The sequence below is a fragment of the Sinohyriopsis cumingii genome, chromosome 8 (assembly GCF_028554795.1).
Source record: "Sinohyriopsis cumingii isolate HCF-2022 chromosome 8, ASM2855479v2, whole genome shotgun sequence".
Taxonomy (NCBI): domain Eukaryota; kingdom Metazoa; phylum Mollusca; class Bivalvia; order Unionida; family Unionidae; genus Sinohyriopsis; species Sinohyriopsis cumingii.
This window is the reverse complement of record NC_142968.1, coordinates 48,992,603-49,015,384: the sequence shown is the minus strand read 5'-3', so window position 1 is coordinate 49,015,384 and position 22,782 is coordinate 48,992,603. Positions and strand designations below refer to the sequence as shown.

The 22,782-nt window shown below is 35.5% G+C and overlaps 1 protein-coding gene across 1 annotated transcript; it reads right to left on the bottom strand.

Annotated features, from left to right (window-relative positions):
• Positions 1–829: 829 nt before the first annotated feature.
• LOC149793457 (allurin-like) lies at positions 830–13,882 on the bottom strand. The gene is made up of 10 exons (XM_089967448.1): positions 13,721–13,882; positions 12,881–13,007; positions 12,004–12,052; positions 11,574–11,663; positions 9,379–9,469; positions 7,915–8,060; positions 3,949–4,034; positions 2,121–2,209; positions 1,538–1,617; positions 830–1,129 (listed from the first exon to the last, which is right to left on the bottom strand). The coding sequence occupies exons 2-9, from the start codon at positions 12,955–12,957 to the stop codon at positions 1,538–1,540; spliced, it is 708 nt and encodes a 235-aa protein (XP_089823574.1). The 5' UTR covers positions 12,958–13,007; positions 13,721–13,882; the 3' UTR covers positions 830–1,129.
• Positions 13,883–22,782: the final 8,900 nt, after the last annotated feature.

The following is a 22,782-nucleotide window of genomic DNA, read 5'->3' as shown; positions in this document are numbered from 1 at the left end:
TCCGTATCTCTGCAGCACATTGTATGATTTATCAGACTCAGTCAACTCCACCGGAGGACGTTTATGTTTCTTGATAGTTTTCTCAGTGCAAATTCGAACTATCTGTTCTCTGGAGAATTTGTAAATTTGTTTCATTAGAAGTCATATTGGGGGTGGGGGTGGGCATGGGCAAAAATTTTCGGCTTGTCTATAAAATCATCGAGGGTCGAACAGTCACACGTTTTGCGAAATTCGGGTTGCGGATTATCACCCGCTCCAAACCTCTATCGCGATGGACTGATATGGATTTTAGGAGTACATGAAAGTCCATTCATGGAATCTAAGGAATCCAAGGATTTAGAGATTTCTCAGAGGAAAAGTCGCTAGTAAATAGAAGTGAAATAAAAATACAAACTTCGCGACGAAAGGCAACCATATCTTTGTGCAGTATCGGTTCGCAAGGGACAAGAGCTGTTTTTTTTTTTTTTTACATTAAATGGCACTATCAAAGTAAACACAAATCAAATCGTGCGTTGAGAATAGCTGAAAACGTTTGACTCACTTGAAACACATGATCGATTCAGTAAAAAAAAGGACAGAGCTCGATTGACCCGGTTAGAGAATCACGTTTTAATGACTACCGACATTTAAATCTCAGGTTCAACTATTCGATTTGATATTAGCTCTTTTATGGCAGATTTGCTGTAGAAATACTAAAATTAAATTTTCACTTAAGAAATGTGAGAAAAAGAAAAGCGTGTGGAACTACTAGTGATTCGAGTATAAATAATGTAGAAGTGATGAAATTTAGAAAAACAATTGTCATGAAAGAGATAATGAAACGTTGAAATCAGGTTACACAATTTATTGATAAGGAACAAAGATCACATTTTATAGACCGAGTGTATGGTGTCTCTTTGTAGGAATAAGATCTGGTATAATGTTGTCGTTAAGGCCAAGTTTCTCGTACGTTTTTTTTTCTTCTGCGGAATCCATTTTGTTTTACTTTCGTATACTCGTATACGCCTTGGTCAGTTTGATCCAGGATTTAACTCCGCTGCCATAGTTTCACAGGAGAGAATGATCGGCTGCGTTGAAAAACTGTAGGCAAGGTCATATTCTTTATGTTGTTTGGTTTATATGTGCTCTTCTGTTGTGTCGTCAAGTTGGAAAAGAGATATGTATATATTGAAAGCACTGAATTAATTCATCTGACATATATGCACCGATCTTTGCTGTAAGCGATTCCTAGTATAGCTGGTGCGCTAATAAGCTTCATTAGCGAAAGATAGACTATTACTTAGCTTTGTGCTCATTTTATTGTTAGATTATTAATTTGATGTGAATATGCTGGGAATGATAGAGAAAAAAAAAGCCGCAAGTTAATTCATCACGAAAAAATCTTTATTTATCATATTCATGGTCTACCAAGCAATGAGCCTTTGAAAATATCTTAAAGTTTGGTATAAAAAGAAGGTAAACTGAACATGTTACAGTTTTATAATGTAGCGAATTAAATCGTTGTCATTGGGAATTTTCAGTTCGTATTCCTGGTTACCTAGATGGTCCACCAATATTTGCACACACAGCTGGGACTCATGAGTTGGTATTCACTGCTACAAAACTTTCCCCCGCAATCTGTAATTGATTTGAATTTAAAATTAGCATAAACTGTGTGGGTAGCACAAACCTGGCATTATTCTTTTATATGAGTATAGGCTCGAGTGGACAACACAGTACTCACTAATAAGACGAGATAGTTTTGTTGCCCTTCTCTGCCTGAAAACATCATTTTCCTTTAGCCACTGGTCAGCCGTTTTGACGCCCATGGTTGTGATCGGGTAACATTATTGCTCCGATCGAAGTGAAACCTTATGTTTGATAGAGACGGCGGAAACATCTTATCAAAATATGTCATAACTGAAAGAAATTATTTAATAAATGTGAAACATTAATTACTTTGTCGATCATTGCTGTAAACGTGTTATTCTGGAGAAAGTAATGGCAAGAAGGGAAAATACTTCCTATACAATATAAATATATTTTATCTTCAGACTTTTCAATTTCTTTTTTGGTTGTCACTGCAAACGCATTAAGAAATATTCAAACTACAAAGACGATAAATAAGAACCTTTACATACCACAAAACAGCTTGTTACTGCAGTTTTTTGGGCAATCCGCACACTGTTTTCCAGACTTCCAAGGGGTTATCAAGTCGTCAGTAAATTGTCTGAAAGACAGGTGGATATGTCGATAGAGACAGAAAAAAACCTACGTCTTTTGGCTGGTAATTTTTATTTCACTGTACAGGATAAGACAGCAGTCTTCTACGTTCCGTACACAATGCTTTAATGGCGTCATAAACTATGCCACTTATGCTTAATGGTAATGCAATAAGAGAGTTAAAAATGACCATTAGTTGTGGCGAAATGCGTTGAACTGAAGACTGAATCCTGGCACACACTCACCCTAGACACACGTTCTGGGTGTATTGGGACCTTAAAACGTCTCCTCCGTGCAATTACTAGGGGCATGACTATCGTAGGAATATCTCGTAATGGCCAACACTCACACTTTTTACATTGTAACAGCTGAAGACGCAACCCTTAAAATCTTAGCGACGTTTCTTTTGTTAAACAACCTCAAACTCTGGGGAAAATATCGACACAGTGTTTAAGTAGTCTGGAGATCTATGCTTGCAATTCACCAATTTGGATTCTTGTCTTGGTATATTACAGAACACTTTCATTTTTCACGTCCATTAATATCGGAAAGATGATTGATATAAACAAGTTTAAGCTTGTCATAATGTGTTTGAAAAAGTAAAGAGTAAATAAACAGATGAAACCTAGTATCAAAATGACTTAAAACAATTCAGTAACAAGAGTTAAAGTTATACATATATTCAATGAGCTTTAATGAAAAATTTTGTTTGATTCATTTGGATATTTTTGTATCATACTGCATACAAATCAAGTTCTACAAGTCATCTGGGTGTGTATAAACGTCTACAAATATCAAAAAGTCGGATCGTCAAATGCGAATCACACAGAATATTTATACTTACTGGAAACCCGTTATTTATTCAAATAATCAATATCGCTAACATTGTAGTTTGAATTATCAAAGTAGTATCTTAAATTGTAAAGTCATTATGATTTATAAAAACGAGAACATGTGTTTGACTTTCTGATAGACAACGGTACAATAATAAGTGCTTAATTTCGATTGCAATGGCCAGATCATTACCATGAGTTTGTGTGGAATTAAAGATCTGCCAAATCCCTTTTTTATTCTACATGCTATCAAAGTTAATATTTGTTGACATTAGCCGAGCATGAAGATATAACAAACGTTAAATATATGCTGACAATTTCGTACAGATACGGAAACAAATTACTGAATCTATGACTGTTAGAATGCATTAATGTGACCTGGACCCTCCGTCTAGGAATACCAGGTCTAGATGTTGTTAGAGTAGTTGCAATAGCTTGTGGACTCCTACCTTATAAGTGACTGCATTGGTCACCGGTCTATTGCAATTTGCGGCATGCAAAATGCTTGGCGAACAGATTAGCGGAAAAGACGTTCCGTTGAGTGGATTAATGATAAATCATACTTCTTGTTAAATCCTAGTTTGTCAGAGCCTTATCAAGACGACGGGGACACACAGATGGTTTTATCTATGCAACATATCATACCATAACTTTGCACTATACAGTTAAACACTGGTAACGCTTTCGTAGTATTCTGAAAAGAGGTTCAATATGTAACTTGTCCAAATAGTTTTTCTCTATTTCGTTTACATTTGCTAGCTATTTTCAGCGACGTAAATTAAGGAATTCTTTGAATATGCGCACACGTTTCTTATATAAGGGAGCGGGGAAGCATCTGATATTACATAACAAAAGCAATGATAACATATTTGGATTAATTTTAAAGGCACATAGTAAGTGAGTTTATACGTACCCATATGCATAGTTGCAGACGTAGAGAGGACTTCCTCCGCATCGATTGAACCCGCATCCTATAGCAGAAGTTTTCCACAGCATCATCTATGAAAAAGTGAATTGAAATGGACTTAGTGTACTTACTGCCATGAATAATATACCGTTCTGTAGTTCCTAAAGCCACGTTCGCTCGAACAAAAGACCGTAAATTGATATGATATTAAGACTCTCAGGATGAAGAATCGTGAAAACAATTTTGCAGAAATGTGCACATTCTCAAGGTAAGCATTAATCTGAGGAGAGTCACGTACCGTTGCGGAGAAGGAACAACACGCAAAAAACACTGGGGGAGTTTTGGTTCGTAAAATACGTCTTGCACGAAACCAGCGAAAAGGTCAGCGTGGCATAACCGTGCAGTGTAGACATAAAGAGCACGTGTTCTCACTGTGTGCGACATAAATCCAATAAGACAAAATCTATCTTCGACACAATAATGATACACTGATCGGAAAGGAGCGCACGTTTATACAATCCGAGTATATAATTTAGTTATCCAAATCTCAGGGCCACTTAGTATATTCAACACCATTTTTAATACATACCACTAGGATATCTTCGAACCTATAACACGTAAGGTTTTGCGAGAAAATTCCATTCTGCATTTCGTTTTGGGCAAAAACTGCCACAAAATGTATTTGCCGATTATATGGTGGATAAATATAATTTCAGAGACAAATCAGGTCTGCATACTTGAATCTTGCACGCAGAAAAATAGATTTGATCAGGATTCCTTCGGCGAACATGAAAAATAAGCACTCACGATGGAAGGACACAACTTGATGGAAATAATGCCCTCAAACTACCTCTATATTTTATTCCGATGTTACATACTATCGTCTGATTCAAACTCATTTGCTTTTATCTTTCAAATAAATATATGGAGTGCAATGCGAACACAATAATTTTATCACACACACCAAAACACACATTCTTATAAAACCTACAAAAGGGGCATATATGATTTTTACCATAAAACCGGGGACATTTTTATTTTAACAAATTATGAGCGATAAAGATCGATTTTAATATGCATTTGATACATACATGTTATTTCTAATTGATTTGTGGTTGATTTCCAAGAAACACTGTATGAAAATCTTTACCATTAGAACGGGGACACACACATACACACAGTGCTAAAATTATACAATCAAAAAAGTATGTATTTTGATTCAAAACAGAAATCAATTCATCTAAATACTGCAGTAATCTCACTTTATACACATAGTTCCCATCCATATTAATAAACTAAATTAAAATTATCATGTTGAATCTTTATATAATGTTTGTTGGATATATAAGTAAAAATGGTGTCCAGGAGTTTGAAGAAGTTGACTTGTCATAAGTGTGTGAAAATACTATGAACGTATCCCTTTTCTAAAATTATATAATAAAAGATCTGCATGCCAATCTTCAGTTAAAATAATTTTATTGGCAAGACTACGATTTATAATTTAAACTGTCCCACACAATAACACACTTTTAACTTTGGTGTGCAAAAATTTGCCATTTTAGTGCAATCCCTTCATTAATAAGCCAATGCATGATAATATCTCTTCAATATGAAACACACCAAAAGTATTTTTGTATGATGGCATGGTTTAGTTTTAGTGAGCTCAGGTCAGAGCCGCTGAAGTTTCCCATTAAAATCTAACTGTGTGGATTGATTGTGTGACGCCATATGCATTATTCATGAAAGAGACTGGTCAATTGTATAGTTTAATGATCGAGAAGGAACTGTCCCGTTATCTGGAGACGCATTTTATTCTTACTATAATGGTAAATATGGTGTAGAGTTACAGGCTTAAAATCATGATTTGACTGACTTAAGGTAGCGTAGGAAAAATAGTTCCCGGTATATGGTGTTTGAGTTGTGATTTGTATTTTATGGTAGTTAAGTACCGGCGCTACGTTACGGAAATGTATTAAGGAGAAACAATGCATTTGTGAGGTAGGAAGGCAATTTGTGAAGTTGTGATGTAAATGTGTAGTTGTGATATTGGTGGTCATGCATTAATTAGAGGAAAATTATTATAGTTTGTTTCATTTGTTCACTTAAGAGACTTTTTGTTTGTAATATTATTAATGTTCTGCCTTTCGCTTAGTGAAGTCAGTTGTAACTTTAATTTTGCGTATTTGTGGTCATTGATTGATTAAAGAAAAATTGACGACTGTTGTCATCGGGTCCTTAGAAAAAGGGGAAGGCAAGGGACGTAAGACCAGGAAGAAATGAAGCTAGCAAGAAGGAAGAACGACAGACATAAGTAACGAAGCCGAGAGAGAGAGAGAGAGAGAGAGAGAGAGAGAGAGAGAGAGAATATAAAAAGGTATTGACTAAACGAGAACAGAATGTGACATATTTGATAATTTACCTCTGAGTAAAATATAAATTATCTGTTTTTTTTCCACATTATTTATACTTCAGCCAGCATGTACATTTATGATACATCGAGAACACTAAATTTGAGTATACAAGCATGCATTTTCAGCGTCGTCACTGGTGCCATATGCAAGCACTTAATTTTTTTCTTCTCCCTATCGGCTCAATCTTAACTTGTCGGATTTACCTCTAATGCGGTTAATTGGAGGAAAGAAATGGTATTATGTTTTGGTTCCCATATAGACTGTTCGTTATTATACTTCTAATTACATTTGAATGAACTAAAATCAATGTTGATATTTTCCAGTATATTTCTTATCCAACTGTGCATGGCTCAGAGTTAAATAGGAGATAAAATATACAAGCACAGATAACTTGCTAGAATCTCTTGTCCATTGTAATAACCGTGAATAATATCTGCATGAAATCTTTTATTTAGTTTTCTTGGTTCCCGATCTAATTTGGCGAAATGTGTTATGAACGTTGGACTACCCATTAATAAACAGGTATATCAATATTGCTCTCTGTCTCAAAATAGAAAACACATCATATATATTTGTCTATGTTTATATCAATGATTTAAATCCTGTTAGCTCCTCTTGATGCCATCTTCTGTCAGTAATTCGGAAGCAAAGTGCGCAATCCGACGGCACAACAGTGTGAATTTTTACCACGTAAACGGGGACGCATTTTTAAGACTGATACACACTAGGTTTTGAGTGGAGTGGGACGTGTGTATTGTTGTGTATAGCATGATGTGAAAAGAATACCAACAAAACGGAGTCATGCTCAGATACGCTTATTTTAAGGTATGTATCATTATATAAGGCCTTGGCATTCCATTTAAGCCAACATTACAAGAAGAGGACGTTCCCGTTTCGAGGTGTGTCCCGGGTCTGTTGGTGTGTATTCACAGTGATGTCCCCGTTTCGCGCCTTTTACACACACACACACACCCACACCCACACCCTGATAGGCACTTCCAAGTTTGGCTCTTTATAAACAGAAACAATTAAAAAGTGCACAATAAGTATCAGCAGAACTGATAATTTAAATCCAACATAAAATTTCAAGAATAAAGTGGCTAAAAGATGTGAGATAGTGGGGAAAATAGTTGCTTCTACGCTAATGTTATTGCATGAAATCTTTTCACATGTGTTATTTACTTATTTGTTTACTTATTTCAGTACTCACTGGAAAATTAAGTTATTATGCCCTTGTATTAACATCGAATATTGAAATATACGATATGAAATAAACAGGAATGCCAGGTATGGTTTGTTGTTTGGACCTGCAAGACGAATTTGTTCTTTTAGAAATTAAAAGTGACTAAAAGGCTTTTATATATGTGTTTTGAACTCATTGTCAGTGATTTAAATAATCTGTTCTTCTTCCTATACGAGAGAGAGAGAGAGAGAGAGAGAGAGAGAGAGAGAGAGATTCAAATAAATAATTTTTTCTCGATATTGTCGATGGCCTCTATTCCATTTCTAGTTAATATCAGTATCAATGCGAGAAATGTACTCCATATTAAAGTTGAAATACCTGGGTATAATGACCGATCTCATCTCCGTTCTTTGACCCGGCGCCATACTGGAAATTAATCTTCTCACTGGCCCAGTCATTGATACATTCTCTCCAGGAGCTGTGGCCCTCACACAGATTCTGGCCAATGTACACGCCCGGTAATTCTATCAGGAGATTTAAGTTAGAAAACATAAAAGATGTATGATAATGTAAACAGTATATTTATAAATCTCATACTTTTGCCATGATATGGCAAAATTGCATCAAGTCGTATAGTCATTAAATGCTCTGACAAGGACTTTATTAGTAACTCAATAGGACAGTAATAGTCATAGGAAACACAATTTATCAAATTTGAAAAAATCCTAACACAAGTTGCGACTGAATACGTCTAAATCTGTAATATTTTGTATGGGAATTATGCCGGAAAGAGCTGCGGATTTCTTTTTTCGTTACCGCTTTAAAACAAATACTCTGGCGACAAAGCGGATACCATTTTGTTTGGTATTCTGTGTCTCTAATTTTCTTTTTAAACCTTAGCGCCTCAAACAGTTTTCTGGGTATATTTCCGTTTATATATTACAAAATAATGAACTTAATATATATTTCCTAAGAAATGTCAAAATTCTTTATCAAATGATGGTCTCCCTATATGCTCCATCTAATTATAATCCATTTGTGTACTGTTTCTCTTTGTGGTAATACTTTACACCAAACATTAACGTGAGACATAGGGTTTGATCGGTTTACGTATGATGTATGCCAATAGTTGTCTTTTTTTTTTTTAAAACAAAAGGAACCTTAAACCAGACAGATAGGTCGATTTCTTCACAACCCATACCCCCACCCCACACAATCACACCCCAGTAAGTTAGAAATGCTAATAGTCCTTATGATGCTGAGTGTATTGAAAAATCTGCTTTACACATATAATAAGAAGGAATGGATCTGTATTAAACGTTGACCCATACTTGAATTATGCACGCAACCATGGTTTTAGCTTCACACAGCCTCATATATTTCTTTTCTTTCCCTGCGAGGTTTTGTGTCGATTGTAATCAGATCAAATTTTTATTTACACGAACATGTCAAAAGTGTACTATTGCGTTTCGAGCAGAATGATATGCAATATTTTATGGTCACTCTTTAGACTCCCTGAAGCATGGGAAAGACCGTATTGCGTTTCAACCTGTAAAACATAACTAACGTTCGCCAGGCATGAAGCTCACTACTACAAGAGGTAGATTAGAAATTAAGGGAAATTTGAGATAACAAAATATATGTTCATGCCTACTAAAATCGTGACATAAATATAAAGAGCATTAAATATAACAAAGCAGTACCCTTTTTCTTTAACAGTTATTTTATCGATCGAGCGATATATATATATATATATATATATATATATATATATATATATATATAGAGAGAGAGAGAGAGAGAGAGAGAGAGAGAGAGTTAATGCATTTAGTTTAAGTTTACCGGTAACGGCCCTGTCATCTTCAGTGTCGTGTTCAAAAACACATGTATTTGCCAGGGCTTGGGCTTTCATAGCAATACCAGCATGGTATCTCTACAAAATAAATTTATGCCAGTTTCAAAGGACATTGGATACAGAAGGAAACAAACAATAAGACATCGATTATCTTTTTTTTTGGCGATGAATTCCAATGGGGTAGTATGTTACTGACAAAATCTTCAAAATTGTCATCATGTATCTGCTTGAAGACATAAAACGCAAATCAATTGATGGTTATTGTCATCATTATCACCTTCTCGATGATATCGCGGCAAAAATCCCGTGCATGTAGTTAGTACGAATCCCTATTGCCCCTTGCCTACTCTTTATGAAGGAGCTGAATTTGCAGATAGCTAAGAATTCGTCCCATCAACTTTGCTAAGCACCGCCTTATCTAATTCACTGTAACCAGTAGCACATTGTACCACCGTTCGCATGGTGTAAGTGATTATATTTTTGTATAATTAGGTTTAATGTTTGGGACCTCAGACTGACAATATGTCATTCAACCTTACTATGCTTTACTATATCTCATTTATGTGACCCATAGCAAAATCGTTCAGCTTTTGCATGTTGTGAGCGAATACACTGTTAACTTGCCTGGCCAGGACATGACATCACAAGTAAATATTATCAAATCAGAGAGTCCTTCAGAAATTCGTAAAATACTCATTTGTTTGACTAAAATGTTCAATTCATTAATTTTTATTTATATAAGCAAGGCGGCAGAATTGTACGATTGTATGCAGTTAGAAAACTCTTCTTAGCTTTCATAGCATATACGGATGAGTTCGGCTTAGAACGAATGGGGGAACTATAAGTTATATGTGATTGTCAGCCACATTGTGGTGTATGCAAACGTTCGTCATATCACAGTTCGAGTTCGAACCTAAGACTTCAACGATCTTTCTGATGATTCAGGCAAACGTCTGTACAAAGAAAACTAGGCAATGATGTAATTGAATATAATCGTGAATGCACAAATAACAATTCGTGCTTTCAGTTACAGGACATGTGACTGATAATAATATGTAGTTTAAGAAATAACATTTAATTTCTGTAGAATTCAAAGCTTTTCAAAACAGTGAGCTAGAGATGAAATATTTGTTTATAAGCGGTTAGAAATTGCAACTGATTTTGTGTTCAAAGTGGATTAGACTAAAAAGAATCAAATGATAATTATATAATGATCAGTTACTTAATTAAGTCACAAAGCTAATTCCTCTCGCACTAAGGCAAAAAATAAAATAAAATGAAACGCACTACACAAAGTACATCACCTCAGCTCACACCTCATAAAATATATTACTGAAGTACGAGACAGATCAAAGGTATATAATTACATTACATTTAAAGTATAATCTTCAAGACATTCCAAAAAATCGAAACCACTTGTCCCATTTAGCAGGATTAGGAGTTTTGATCAAAGGAGGGTGGATAAGGTTTATATTCAAAGAAATATTCGAGGACATGAATCAAACTGAACGTTGCAGTTCTCAAAATCATTGTCAATATTTATGATAACTGTTTTCTTTTTCAGCATGAGAGGGTTGATTTTTAGTTGTTGTTAAATGGCAATTTGATCATGTTATTATGTCACGGAAATGAGATCTAAATGCCTTGCGCGAGGCAAACCTGCAGCAGTCGAACCGGATTGCTCTGCTACGGTACCAAACCTGAGATCCTTTGATTACAAGTCCATCGCTCTACTGTCTGAGCTACCTCTGCGACCCAGCAAATAATCTATGAATTATTGGCATTTTGGAATTATTTGGCTTCTGACAACTGAGCTTACATTCATAATTTCGTAAATAACGCGATACACACTCTAGCTATACTTTCTTATAAATATTTTGGTGTGAGTTTCATTTTGCAAATGAATGATAAACTCCATCGCCTCAAGACTGAAAAATAAATTGAAATCAGGTGTAAATTTTAAACATTCGAGCTTCTCTAAATACCTTCATGTAGCGTTAAAACCGAATATTTCCTCATTGTCTAACTCTTTGTGTCTCCACATACACGCAACAGATCTGTTGCATTAACATTTTCTGATATTTCAATTGGTGTTTTGATTGAGAGTTTAGTATATTGGAAATATAGCTTGGAAACCGCTTGTTCAAATGCTGATATCTTTGTCAGGCACATATACACTTACCAGTTTCATCATGTTCGTGGATTGGACCTGAGCCCGGTAGCTTTCGTGCAAACGCACAATTTGATCCTGTTCAGTTTTGTTAACGAAATCCTAAAATGAACAAAGAGTAAATATTCTGATATAAATAATGAACTATATGCGAGCGAATATGGTCATAGGCAATTTGCTTTCAGAATGGTACCGTCAAGTAGAAGTTTACACAATTACTTCAGCAGGCTTCATATGTTCAGATTACATGTTGCAATTATTCGTACCTCATCGGTTATGCAAAAAGCAGTTGCTGGATACAGAATATTTGTATCTTTTTCGTTTCTTCCTTCTTTAACAGGAAAAAAATATAAGCGCTGTCTGGATATGGATAACATAACACGGAGAAGGACTGAAATATATCGAACTTAGACATATAAACAGACACAAAAAGATTGGTTACCAGTCCAATTGCTTTCTTCAGAAGATTTCCGACTTGTGTCTGTACCAAGCTGAAATTTACGACGAAACTATTTAAAACTATTATACGACCATATCATTTTATCTTGAAGCTTGTTTTATTTCCCAAAATGTTAACAGTTTATCGATATAAAATGTCGTTGTGAGTAATTTAATTATTTCATGCCATTTTTAATGGTGTGAATGTTCTTATGTATATTGTTGACAAAATTGCATTAGAATATATTTCAAATGTTAAAGTAAAAATAAACGTAAATTAAGAAAGAATCAGTAATTTCCATGTCGTAAAGGTTTTTTGTTCTTGACCTGGTACAGTTTCTTGGATTACATGGTGCTGTGTGGTACGAATTTAAAGATCATACGAACATCGATTCGTCAATGGTACCAACTGAAACCCTTCTCAATCAACAAAGTTAAAGACCATACAAATATTGATGTAAATGATAACAATAAAAACCCTATATGTATTATTGTTGTTGTTGTGTTTAACGCCATTTTTCAGCACGCGATAGGTTATGCATGGCGGCCAGTATTAATGGTGGAGGAAGAACCCAGGAAAACCTTGGAAAGAACCACCGACCCACGAGAACTTACTGGTAAGCTTTCTTAGATGCCCACATTTGCCGAATCCTAGACTCGACCAGACAGAGATGAGATGTCATTGGTCCATAACCGAGAGCGCTTTAGACCACTCGGCCACTTGGGGCCCCCGTATGTATATATACTCTTCTCCCACGGAAATTTTATAATCGTATTTCAGACTGTTTGGAGTACAAAGTAGATATTATGCCAGCAATCGTAATACACCAACACCATTACTGATGGACTACTAGAAAAGGAAATAGTATAAAACATCTTACCTGAAAGTCGCCATGACATCAAATACTTGAATAGCTGATGCTAAGAATATAGTCAGAATAAATTGAAAGATCTTCATCGTTAAATCCTGCAGGTCAACTGGACTTTTAGCACCGTCTCTTCTGATCTCTGACATTACAATGTAGAGTAATGCTTAATAATGAATAATTCTGAGCATGGCATCACTGCTTACAATAATTACAATGTAGAGTAACACATTTACGCAAAGAGTAATTATAAACATGGCATCACTACTTACAATAATTACAAAATACAGTTCCGTTTTTATCAGATGTTGACAATCAGTTAGATCATAACTTAGTTTGTTAGGAGATGATACCATTTGCGCAATAAAATTTCAGACTTCGGTTGACGTACATTCTTATTTCAATCAAAGCTGAATGCAATAAAATTCAAGGTGAACGAAAATCATAACCTATTATAGGAACAAACTCTGCATTAATCTTGATAGCAAATGCTCGCAGCGCGTATCGATATTCAATTTACTCGATTTTATGCCTAAGCATTTTATTCTTCTTAATATAAATAAATTATGGAGAAAAAAACATTTTAAAAAAAATAGAATACACAACATATAGGCGTTATAAACGTTTCAACAAGACACATTTGAACACAATCTAAAATTCAAAATAAAATTTATGTTTGAAAATTGGAGTCGCTTAGTCTTCAACAGACTTTACACAAATGAAAATTGTGTGAGTTACAAGACTTCTCCGAAATTAATCGCAAGAGATTCAAATGTCTAAAAACTGTTTATTTTTAATTAATACAAGACGATGTAATCCCTGTATTAGCTGCATGCATATGTCCATTGTTCTTACCTGATTGTACCTCTTCAAGTACTTTTACTCTGTCGACAGCAAAGGATCCTCTTAATGTTTCTTATGTGCGAAACATCCCAGTTCCATTTGAAAATATACCGTTTTGCTGAATATCGCACTTAATATACAAGTGCCTACCTTCCCCATAAAGTAACTCGATATTTCAAATCTGATGAAGCACGAAGGTTTATATTACAATGGATTTGTGTTACCGATCACCCCTTGCCTCTGATGAAACGGATTGTTAACGCAATATAATGAAACTGTATCGTCATAATACAAATCAAGTGGTATATGCGGAGAACATGAAATCATTTAAATTATTCTGTGATAAAATGAGAATATTTTATCCCATCCTCCTCCTCCTCTAAACCACATCGCATAACACAAGGTGAACTGAATGACCTTGTCAGGGATTTAGAACTATCCAAGAGTAAGGCAGAGCTATTGCTTCCAGACTACATCAGTGGAATCTACTGGCAGGTGATGTTAGGATTTCAATGTTCCGTGACAGGCAAAAGGAGCCTGTCCCATTCTTCTTCATGGAAGCGTATCTTGTAGCCTGCAACACCATCGATGGTGTGATGGCAGCGCTCTAATCGTTTATGATCCAAATGGGTGGAGACTGTTAATGGATTTATCAAAGAGTCCTAAATCTGTTTTGCTGCGTCATGGCAATGTTTTGCCATCAATTCCAATTGGTCATGCAATCCATATGAAGGAAACCTATGAAAGCATGAAACAACTTATGAGGTGCATAAACTATGACCAACATCAATGGCAGCTTTGTTGCGATTGGAAGGTTCTTGTTCTCCTGTTTGGTCTGCAGACTGGATACACAAAGTACTGCTGCTTTCTCTGCGAATGGGATAGTCGTGGGAGAGATTTCCAGTACATCAAGAGAGATTGGTCACTCCGACAGTCATTGGAGCCTTGGAAGAAAAGTGTTCAGCATCCGCCACTTGTTGCATCAAGGAAGAATTTTTTTTACCACTCTTGCACATCACGCTGGGTCTGATGAAGAACTTTGTCTAGGCATGGATAAAACACAAGCAGCTTTCAAGTACATCCGTGAAACATTTCCAAGGTTAAGTGAAGCTAAGATAACGGAAGGTGGAAAACCTCCCCAAGGCAAGCAAAAGATTGGATTCAACATGTCACTACAGATACATTTTTTGTACTTTCATCTAGATTTTGTTCCACCGAACTGCCTGCGGAGCAGTGAGCGACAAGCAGAGCGAGCGATTTCACCAGGGCATTGCAACAATGGAGAAACACTATCAGGGCCAATATAACCCATCACTGCTTGCGGACTATTGCTGGACAGTAACAAGAGATGCTCCATTTACTGAATACAAAGAAACAAGTTAAGAAGCGCCGAGTAGACACTGAATATTGATTAAACTTTGTACTTATATACACATTACAGTTCTTTGCTTTTGTTTCGTAATACATTTATATCTATACCACTTTTGCTGTTTTTTAAGTGTTACGTAAATAGGACAGGTCAGATATTATCACGTAAAGCAGCCATAAACACTTGAAAAGATCTATGTTTACATGATTAAAACTCTACTATCTACACCATATACGTAGACGTAAAATGTTAAACCTTAAATATCTTGGAAACAGTAGCCAATAATTTGTCTTAGTCGTCTTATTTGAAATTCAGCACATCACAATTCATAATAAATAGCACATTTTATCTCTAAAGCAGACAATTTCTAAACAATTGTTGATCAGTGTAATCAGCAATCATGCAGATTCATGGGAATATTTCATGGTGGTGGAGATGTGAACATTGAAAATGTTGGAAATGTTCTTGTGCATTTCATTTTTATAGTTGCTAACAGTCAGTAATGTGCAGGGAAAATATCACCATCTTTCTGTACATGTGATATTTGAGTCCTACCCAATATATCGTTCCTTAATTAAGGTGTGGATGGGTTGTGTGGGGTTACTGTTCAGAGGATTCGTTTAATTCGGCTAACATACAATATCTAGCAGTCTGGGGCAGAAAGCGTTATCACTTAAATTCTTGCAGATAATGTTAATTGAAGGTAGCGGACTGCAGCTGATCAGGGGAGACAACTTGTCCCTTATTTGGTTCCAACTGGAAAGAGATGTGTCCCTTGAGCGGAGTCCGACGAATACCACTGAAGCTTGGTGTACTGTCTGGAAGATAACTAAGCTCGCCCGAAGAACGCACATAAGTTCATCTGACTCATAGAGTGTGATAATTGAAGATAAGTCTAACTAACGTCTAATAAAGTGTGATAATTGAAGATAAATAAAGCATTCAATGTCCATACCTATATCTATAGAATCGAATACGTTTGAAATGTGAAGTGAATTATTCTCATTTAATAATTACACGTTTGTTTTCCTTGTAGCGTTGTATGTGAAGCGCAAATAGACTCATTCACACATACATCTATAGAATCGAATAAGTTTGAAACGCGAAGTGAATTATTCTCATTTAATAATCACACGTTTGTTTTCCTTGTCGCGTTGTATGTGAAGCGCAAATAGACTCATTCAATGATCAAACACAGCTAATATTTGCATATGCTTGGTAAGTGAAGTAAATATAGGCCCCTTCAATGACCACACAAGAGTTAATAAGAAAGAGGCTTTATGTGACGAGAATAGACCACCAATTATGAACAAAACGAAGTTTTATAAAAGCAATTTATCCCTATGTCATATATATATATATATATATATATATATATATATATATATATATATAACTGCTCGGAGAAAAGGGAAATAAACGTTGAATATATAAATATTTGAAACTCATCAAAAATAGATCATAAAGTATATAATCAAATAACTATATTGTTAGAATTGATGTTCTAAATCTATGTACTGAAAATACAGTATCAGGTCTATGTATCTTAAAATTCATTAACACGTGAAATTGTTAATGCGATAAAAATAATTTCTAAATTAACACCAAATAAATGAAGAAGAAATCTAAAATGAATATAGACACCTATGGCTTGCTATGTTGATTGTAAAATGGAATGTTACATGCTGTTGTATATACTCATCAAATTTGGGTCAAATATGCTCTGTGGTCCCGTAGCTTGTGCACCAGCTTGGTGGATTTCGATTCGAACTTTCCCGGGCCTTAAAATACGCATAGTTAGCCGTTGTAAGTTAGAAGACCTTTGGAAAACTGCTGGATATTGAAGAGCATGGAAAATTGTTGGAAAACCGTAACTGGTTTTGCGAGTAGAAATCCATACAAAAGGACAACCATTTACAAGTAAACGTATATATTGGTGCAATTAACATCAGGGAAAGATGCTTTATTGAAAATTGTTCCAAATTTCGTTACGGAACTTATTTCGCCCTCCGTACGGGTTCTTATGCTGGATATATCCTGTACATGGAAATTTCATTCTGGTAGATTCTAAATGTTTACAAGAGAAAATCTTAACCATATTTAGAAGGTTTGTTTCGAACATTATAATTATCAATGTGGAAAATAACAGGTAGATCCGGCATATATCATTGTGAATTTCCACAGTTGTAGACTACCACTGAGATTAACATGTTTACAAAACAAAATCAATGATTGAGGTCAGATAGAAAATGAAAATGATGTTAGACAAGGTCAGATTCAAAATAACGTTGTCCATAGCAAATAATTAATAAAAAGCTATATATTGGATTGTGATGAATTGGATGACAGTTAGCACATCATCACACTTCAGGTCACTGGTACATTAGTGCAACCAAGATATGCAATTCAACACCTTCAGCGCTCGATAGTATTTCTAACACCATTGAAATTGAGTCACAACTTATTCCATTAAGACTGATGATAGAACGTTTAGGACTATTTGGAATTTAATTCGCAACACAGTAAGTTCTTGTTCAATTTTCACTTTGTATTATAAGCACACAAAAAATTACTGCCGAAAGTATAACGTTTCTTTCACTGGTTTATTTTTAAATCCGTTCAGCTTGAATATACCAATTCCTATGGATCAGTTGCACTGGGATGTCCTACAGAAAAATAAATTTGCAAAACATCTTTTACTGTCTCTAGACTAACTAGAAATAAACTGGCCTTTAGTTTTATGCCTTCAAATCGGCACACATTTGTCAGTCATTCACAAAATCTTCCGTCAAGTAAATTTTACGGTGAGATGGGAAATGTTTGCGCATAAATGTTCGTATATTTAACGAATCTATTGCTAGACATGTCATTTTTCTAAATACTAACAAAAATCTTTCGCAAATATTGGCCTTCACCATTCAGTCTACAAGTTTTTTTCAGCAGACAGGAATCTCCGAATTGCCGTGTCATCTAAAGCGTTGTCCGTTACGGATCACCGCTATCTCACCATACTTGCGTGGGTTTACGTTTCCAGTGCAAAGTGGTCTAAATCACTCGTCTTTACCGATCCCTGCCATCAATGCCTATGCTATTACTATAGTCACTTATTTTGTCGGTCAATTATATGAAGTCTTATATCTTGGCATTTGGAGGCTGATCAGTGTGGCTGAAGAGCATTAATATGTGCTGAATGATTTGTTACACTGACAGAGATTTGAAAGCAGGATTTCTTTTGGCTAATTAAAAGGTCACCATAGCATGACCCCTAAGCGATCGCTGTTAGATCTTTAGTAGGACAGTGGTTATCTAATTTTAATCAGACCATGGTATCGTTTCATTGTAAGTATTGAAATACAGGATTAGTGTTGTTTAAACCAATTTTTCTGTACAAGCTTAATTTTTCTGGAGGGAATTAAAGTGCTATAGATGTGATTAGTGTTTCAACTTTGAAATCCATCACCAGCTAGTTCATTCATCACCTCTTTTATCAACGAATTACGTTATTATTATTATTATTATTATTATTATTATTATATCCTATTGAGAAATCCTAAAGAATGATAAATTAATCATCATGAGACATTAGGTAAAATGCATCTTGAAAATGCAAATATTGATTTCAATAGCTTTAATAGTTCTGATTGCAGTAGAAAATCAATCATTGCAAATACACCATTTTCTTACCTACAATATCGACGATTATTTTTATTCAATGCCTAATCCTCACTTCTCTCCTACACGTACCAAAGGTAAAAAAAAATTGCGAGTGTCGAAAAATGCCAAGAGAAAGTATTCCAAACAAACCTGTGCTGAAATCTATCAACTGTCGCTCTGACTGTCCGTTCTTTCAGCACATCAGCCTCCCTTTACAAGAAAGACATACACACACACGCATATATATATATATATATATATATATATATATATATATATATATATATATATATATATATATATATATATATATATATATATATATATATATGTATAACCCGCGTTATTAATATGATCACTTGAAACAAAGGTATACGTATACCTCAATAATATCCATAATTATGAAGCAAAGTTGAAAGTGACGTATGTAATCAGGTGTCACTGTTCAGTCTTGATTTCATTTCGCATTCGAGTCCTAGATAGATTCAAAGTGTGCATCTTAGGTAGACATTGCTTGATGTTTTAAACAATCTAGCACCTTGTAAAAAAGAACTGCACACATCTTTAAATAATATTATTGTTATGGGGCTCTGGTCTGTAAACTAGATAGTATGGCGTTGAATCATAATTGATGGTTAAGCCGTTTACGATTGGCTACTTTGCAAAATCTGTTGTCAGAAATTCGGAAATATTCCTTACGTTGCCTTGGAAGTGTGGCAGGAATAATTTTGGCAAGTATTTTGTAGGTTGTCAGTATTTGCAGTTCGATCAAATCTATCTTTGTAGTTGATATTTGCCACTCGTACAAACTGGAACATATGTTGCCAGTTTCTCTGGCAGGTTTATTCAACCGCTACAACCAAATGCTCCCAATGATTTCAGTTTGGGCAGTTGTCATCTAAAGGTCAGACATATCGCATTATGTTTTTGGGACCGGCATAACACATTCTGATGGAGACGAACCATATGGGCGGGTCTGCTGAGTCTGACACATCCGTAGTCTCACCAATATCTCAGGCATCTTATATTTCCTTGGAACAGGGATTGCCAGTGGTTCTGATAAACGGATTTGCGTGATTATAGTGTTTAAATATATCTCAGGGATACCGTCGTTGGCTGAAAATAAACCAGACTTTTCTATTTCTTGAGTTAAATTCAGCGATGTACGTATCCAATTAGTTGCTACGATATACAATGAGGCGACCCAACATGCAAAGGAAAGTTTGTCAAAATTGTTTCATATTCATCAGGCAACGCTGCTCCGTCTATTTTGTCACTAAATCTTTAGAACACGAGATGGATTCAGTTTGAAACATACTAACAGGGCCGGCGCAACCATATAGGAAAACTAGGCAGCCGCCTAGGGCGCTGATTTCGGGGGGGGGGGGGGATTTAAAAAAAAAAAAAATTGTTGTTTATAAATTTTGAAATTGATATTTTCCGGGGGGGGGGGGGCTCCAGAATCTAACCTTGCCTAGGGCGCCAGATCGTCTGGCCGGGTCTGGCGCCGGCCCTGCATACTAAGACACTGCTTTGTGTATGAAGCGATACGCTTATAGCACAATTTAAAACAGAACTGTACAAGTCTTCAAATAATAGTATTCTTACAGAGATCTTGTATGTAGATATACAGTTCCAATGTAATATTCAATGGCTTGGTAATACATTTGTAATTGGTTACATTGCAAAGTATTTCATCAGGAATTCAGAAATGTTCGTTGCTCTCCCTGCACCACTTATCATAAATAAATCTGACAAGAATTGTGCAGCGTGTCATTATTTACTGTATTTTGGACAATTGTTGTATGCAGATCAAACAAGGGTATCATACCAAGCGAATCAAAGTTTCTGTAGCGGTTTCGACACTTGATGTCAGTGGTCATGACAAGTACTTCGCGGTAGTTATGGCCTGTTTGATTTTCGTTTTACAGATAGGTCACATTTGTACATTTATACAGTATACATTTGCAATTTCTCACTAATTATGTTTGATATAAATTGTGTCCATATGCGCATGTGTTATAAATATTTCCTACAGACATAAAAACTGATACAATTGACGCCATATCTATCTGATTAAAAGCAGATCAGCAAATTGCCTCCAAAAACTGACTTGTATTGCGTTATACTAGAGGTCGGTGTTAGGCAATTTCTTGAGATATTTATCGTTAACCAAATCAGTAATCGCATCTTTTTCTCCGAAAATGTGGCGCTGTTGTAAATATGGTGAATATCTAATGTCTTGATGCTAATTGTATTTTTATGTTTCCCTCGCTAGTCTGGTTTACATCATTTCGTTGTCTTTTCCTTCTTCTCATTTGCCTTATCACTTATGTGGATGGAGGAGCCAGGTTTCCCAACAATATTGTCAAAATATGGAGTATGTTCGATAGTATCGAGCACTGTATGATCATGCAGTTTTGAGTTGTTGTATTATGTAAATTTATAGGTTAGGTTTCGAAAGAAGACGCACTAAGCCGTTATTTTAGACGCATACATTTATTCTGCAAAATGGATAAAGCTAGTCATCTTGGAGTTTTATGTAATTTAATTAAATTTGCTTATGAACAGTACTATGTCTTCCTTCATATGATATATCACTTCACCGTCTCCAGCATGTATTTGGCATTCATGATACAGCCTTACTTTGGTTCAAGTCCTACTTGATCAACAGGACACAAATTGTATCTGCAAATGGAATACACTCCAGCACAGTTGATCTATGTTGTGGTGTTCCACAGGGGTCTGTTATTGGACCTGTTCTCTTCATTCTGTACACTCAGTCGTTCTCAAGTGTCATAGATCATCATCCAGTGTCTCACCAATTGTACGCTGATGACACCTAAATATACAAATCTAGCCAACCAACTGAAGTTGATGCTACCCATCCAAGGTGTAGAGAGGTGCATTTCTGATGTGAAATCATGGATGACATGTAACAAGCTGCAGATGAATGATGATAAAACTGAGGCCATTCTGATCACAGCAAAACGACTTTCTCATTCACATCCTTTACCTCAAACAATAAATATCAGCAATGCCAACATTAAATTCACACAATCAGTACGAAACCTAAGTGTTACTCTGGACAGTATTCTCACATTGCACCAACATGTCATGAACATATGCAAGGCTGCATATCTTGAGCTAATACGCATCAGCTCAATTCGCAAATATCTTTCAGTTGATGCCACTAAAACACTTGTGTGATCATTAGTACTTTCAAGTCTGGAATATTGTAACTCAATTCTGTCTGGTTCATCTCAATATCTACTCCAGAAACTTCAAAACACAGCTGCTCGGATCATACTTAGAGTACCACGATCAGAGCACACCTCCCTGCTGCTCTGTACCCTACAATAGCTATCCATTCGATCCAGAATCAAAGACAAAATTTGTTCTCTGTGCTAGTTTTCACTGTCGGACTCTAGTCCAACATACCTATCCGACCTCACACATGTGTACACACCAGCAAGATACTTACGCTCCTCTTCTGACAATCGTATACTCATCATTCCCACTATGAAAACAAAGTCATATGGACAGCGTTCTTTTGCATACCAGGGCCCAGCAACGTATAATGAATTGCCCACTGAACTTAGACACAAAGACACAGTGATCACATTCAAGAGTGCTCTCAAAACTCACTTATTTCGACTGCAAGAACAAACTTAAAGACCTAATAATGTTTCCTATCTGAAATATTCTCAGTATTTTTTAATTTTTTAAAAATGTTTTTCTCATTTCATGGTGTTTGTTTTTGTAATAATATTATTATATGTTTTTTTTTAACTTATAGGTGTTTTCTAATGTTGTAAAGCGCTTAGAGCTTCTAAAGATTAGGCGCTATACAAAGTCCTCATTATTATTATCATTATTATGAATGCACATTTCCAACACACCCACACACACAGTCTCTCTCTTTCTCTTTCTCTGTCTTTCTCTGTCTCTGTCTCTGTCTCTCTGTCATCTCTCTCTCTCTCTCTCTCTCTCTCTCTCTCTCTCTCTCTCTCTCTCTCTCTATATATATATATATATATATATATATATA

Bases quoted from the DNA above. Each gene is read 5' to 3' on its own strand.
- LOC149793457 (XM_089967448.1), bottom strand. From the start codon at position 12,957: ATGAAGATCTTTCAATTTATTCTGACTATATTCTTAGCATCAGCTATT. The intron at 2,210-3,948 runs GTACGTATAAAC...CCTGTCTTTCAG, and splicing joins GTCTGCAACTATGCATATGG to ACAATTTACTGACGACTTGA. The intron at 1,618-2,120 runs GTATGTAAAGGT...AATCAATTACAG, and splicing joins CAGTAACAAGCTGTTTTGTG to ATTGCGGGGGAAAGTTTTGT.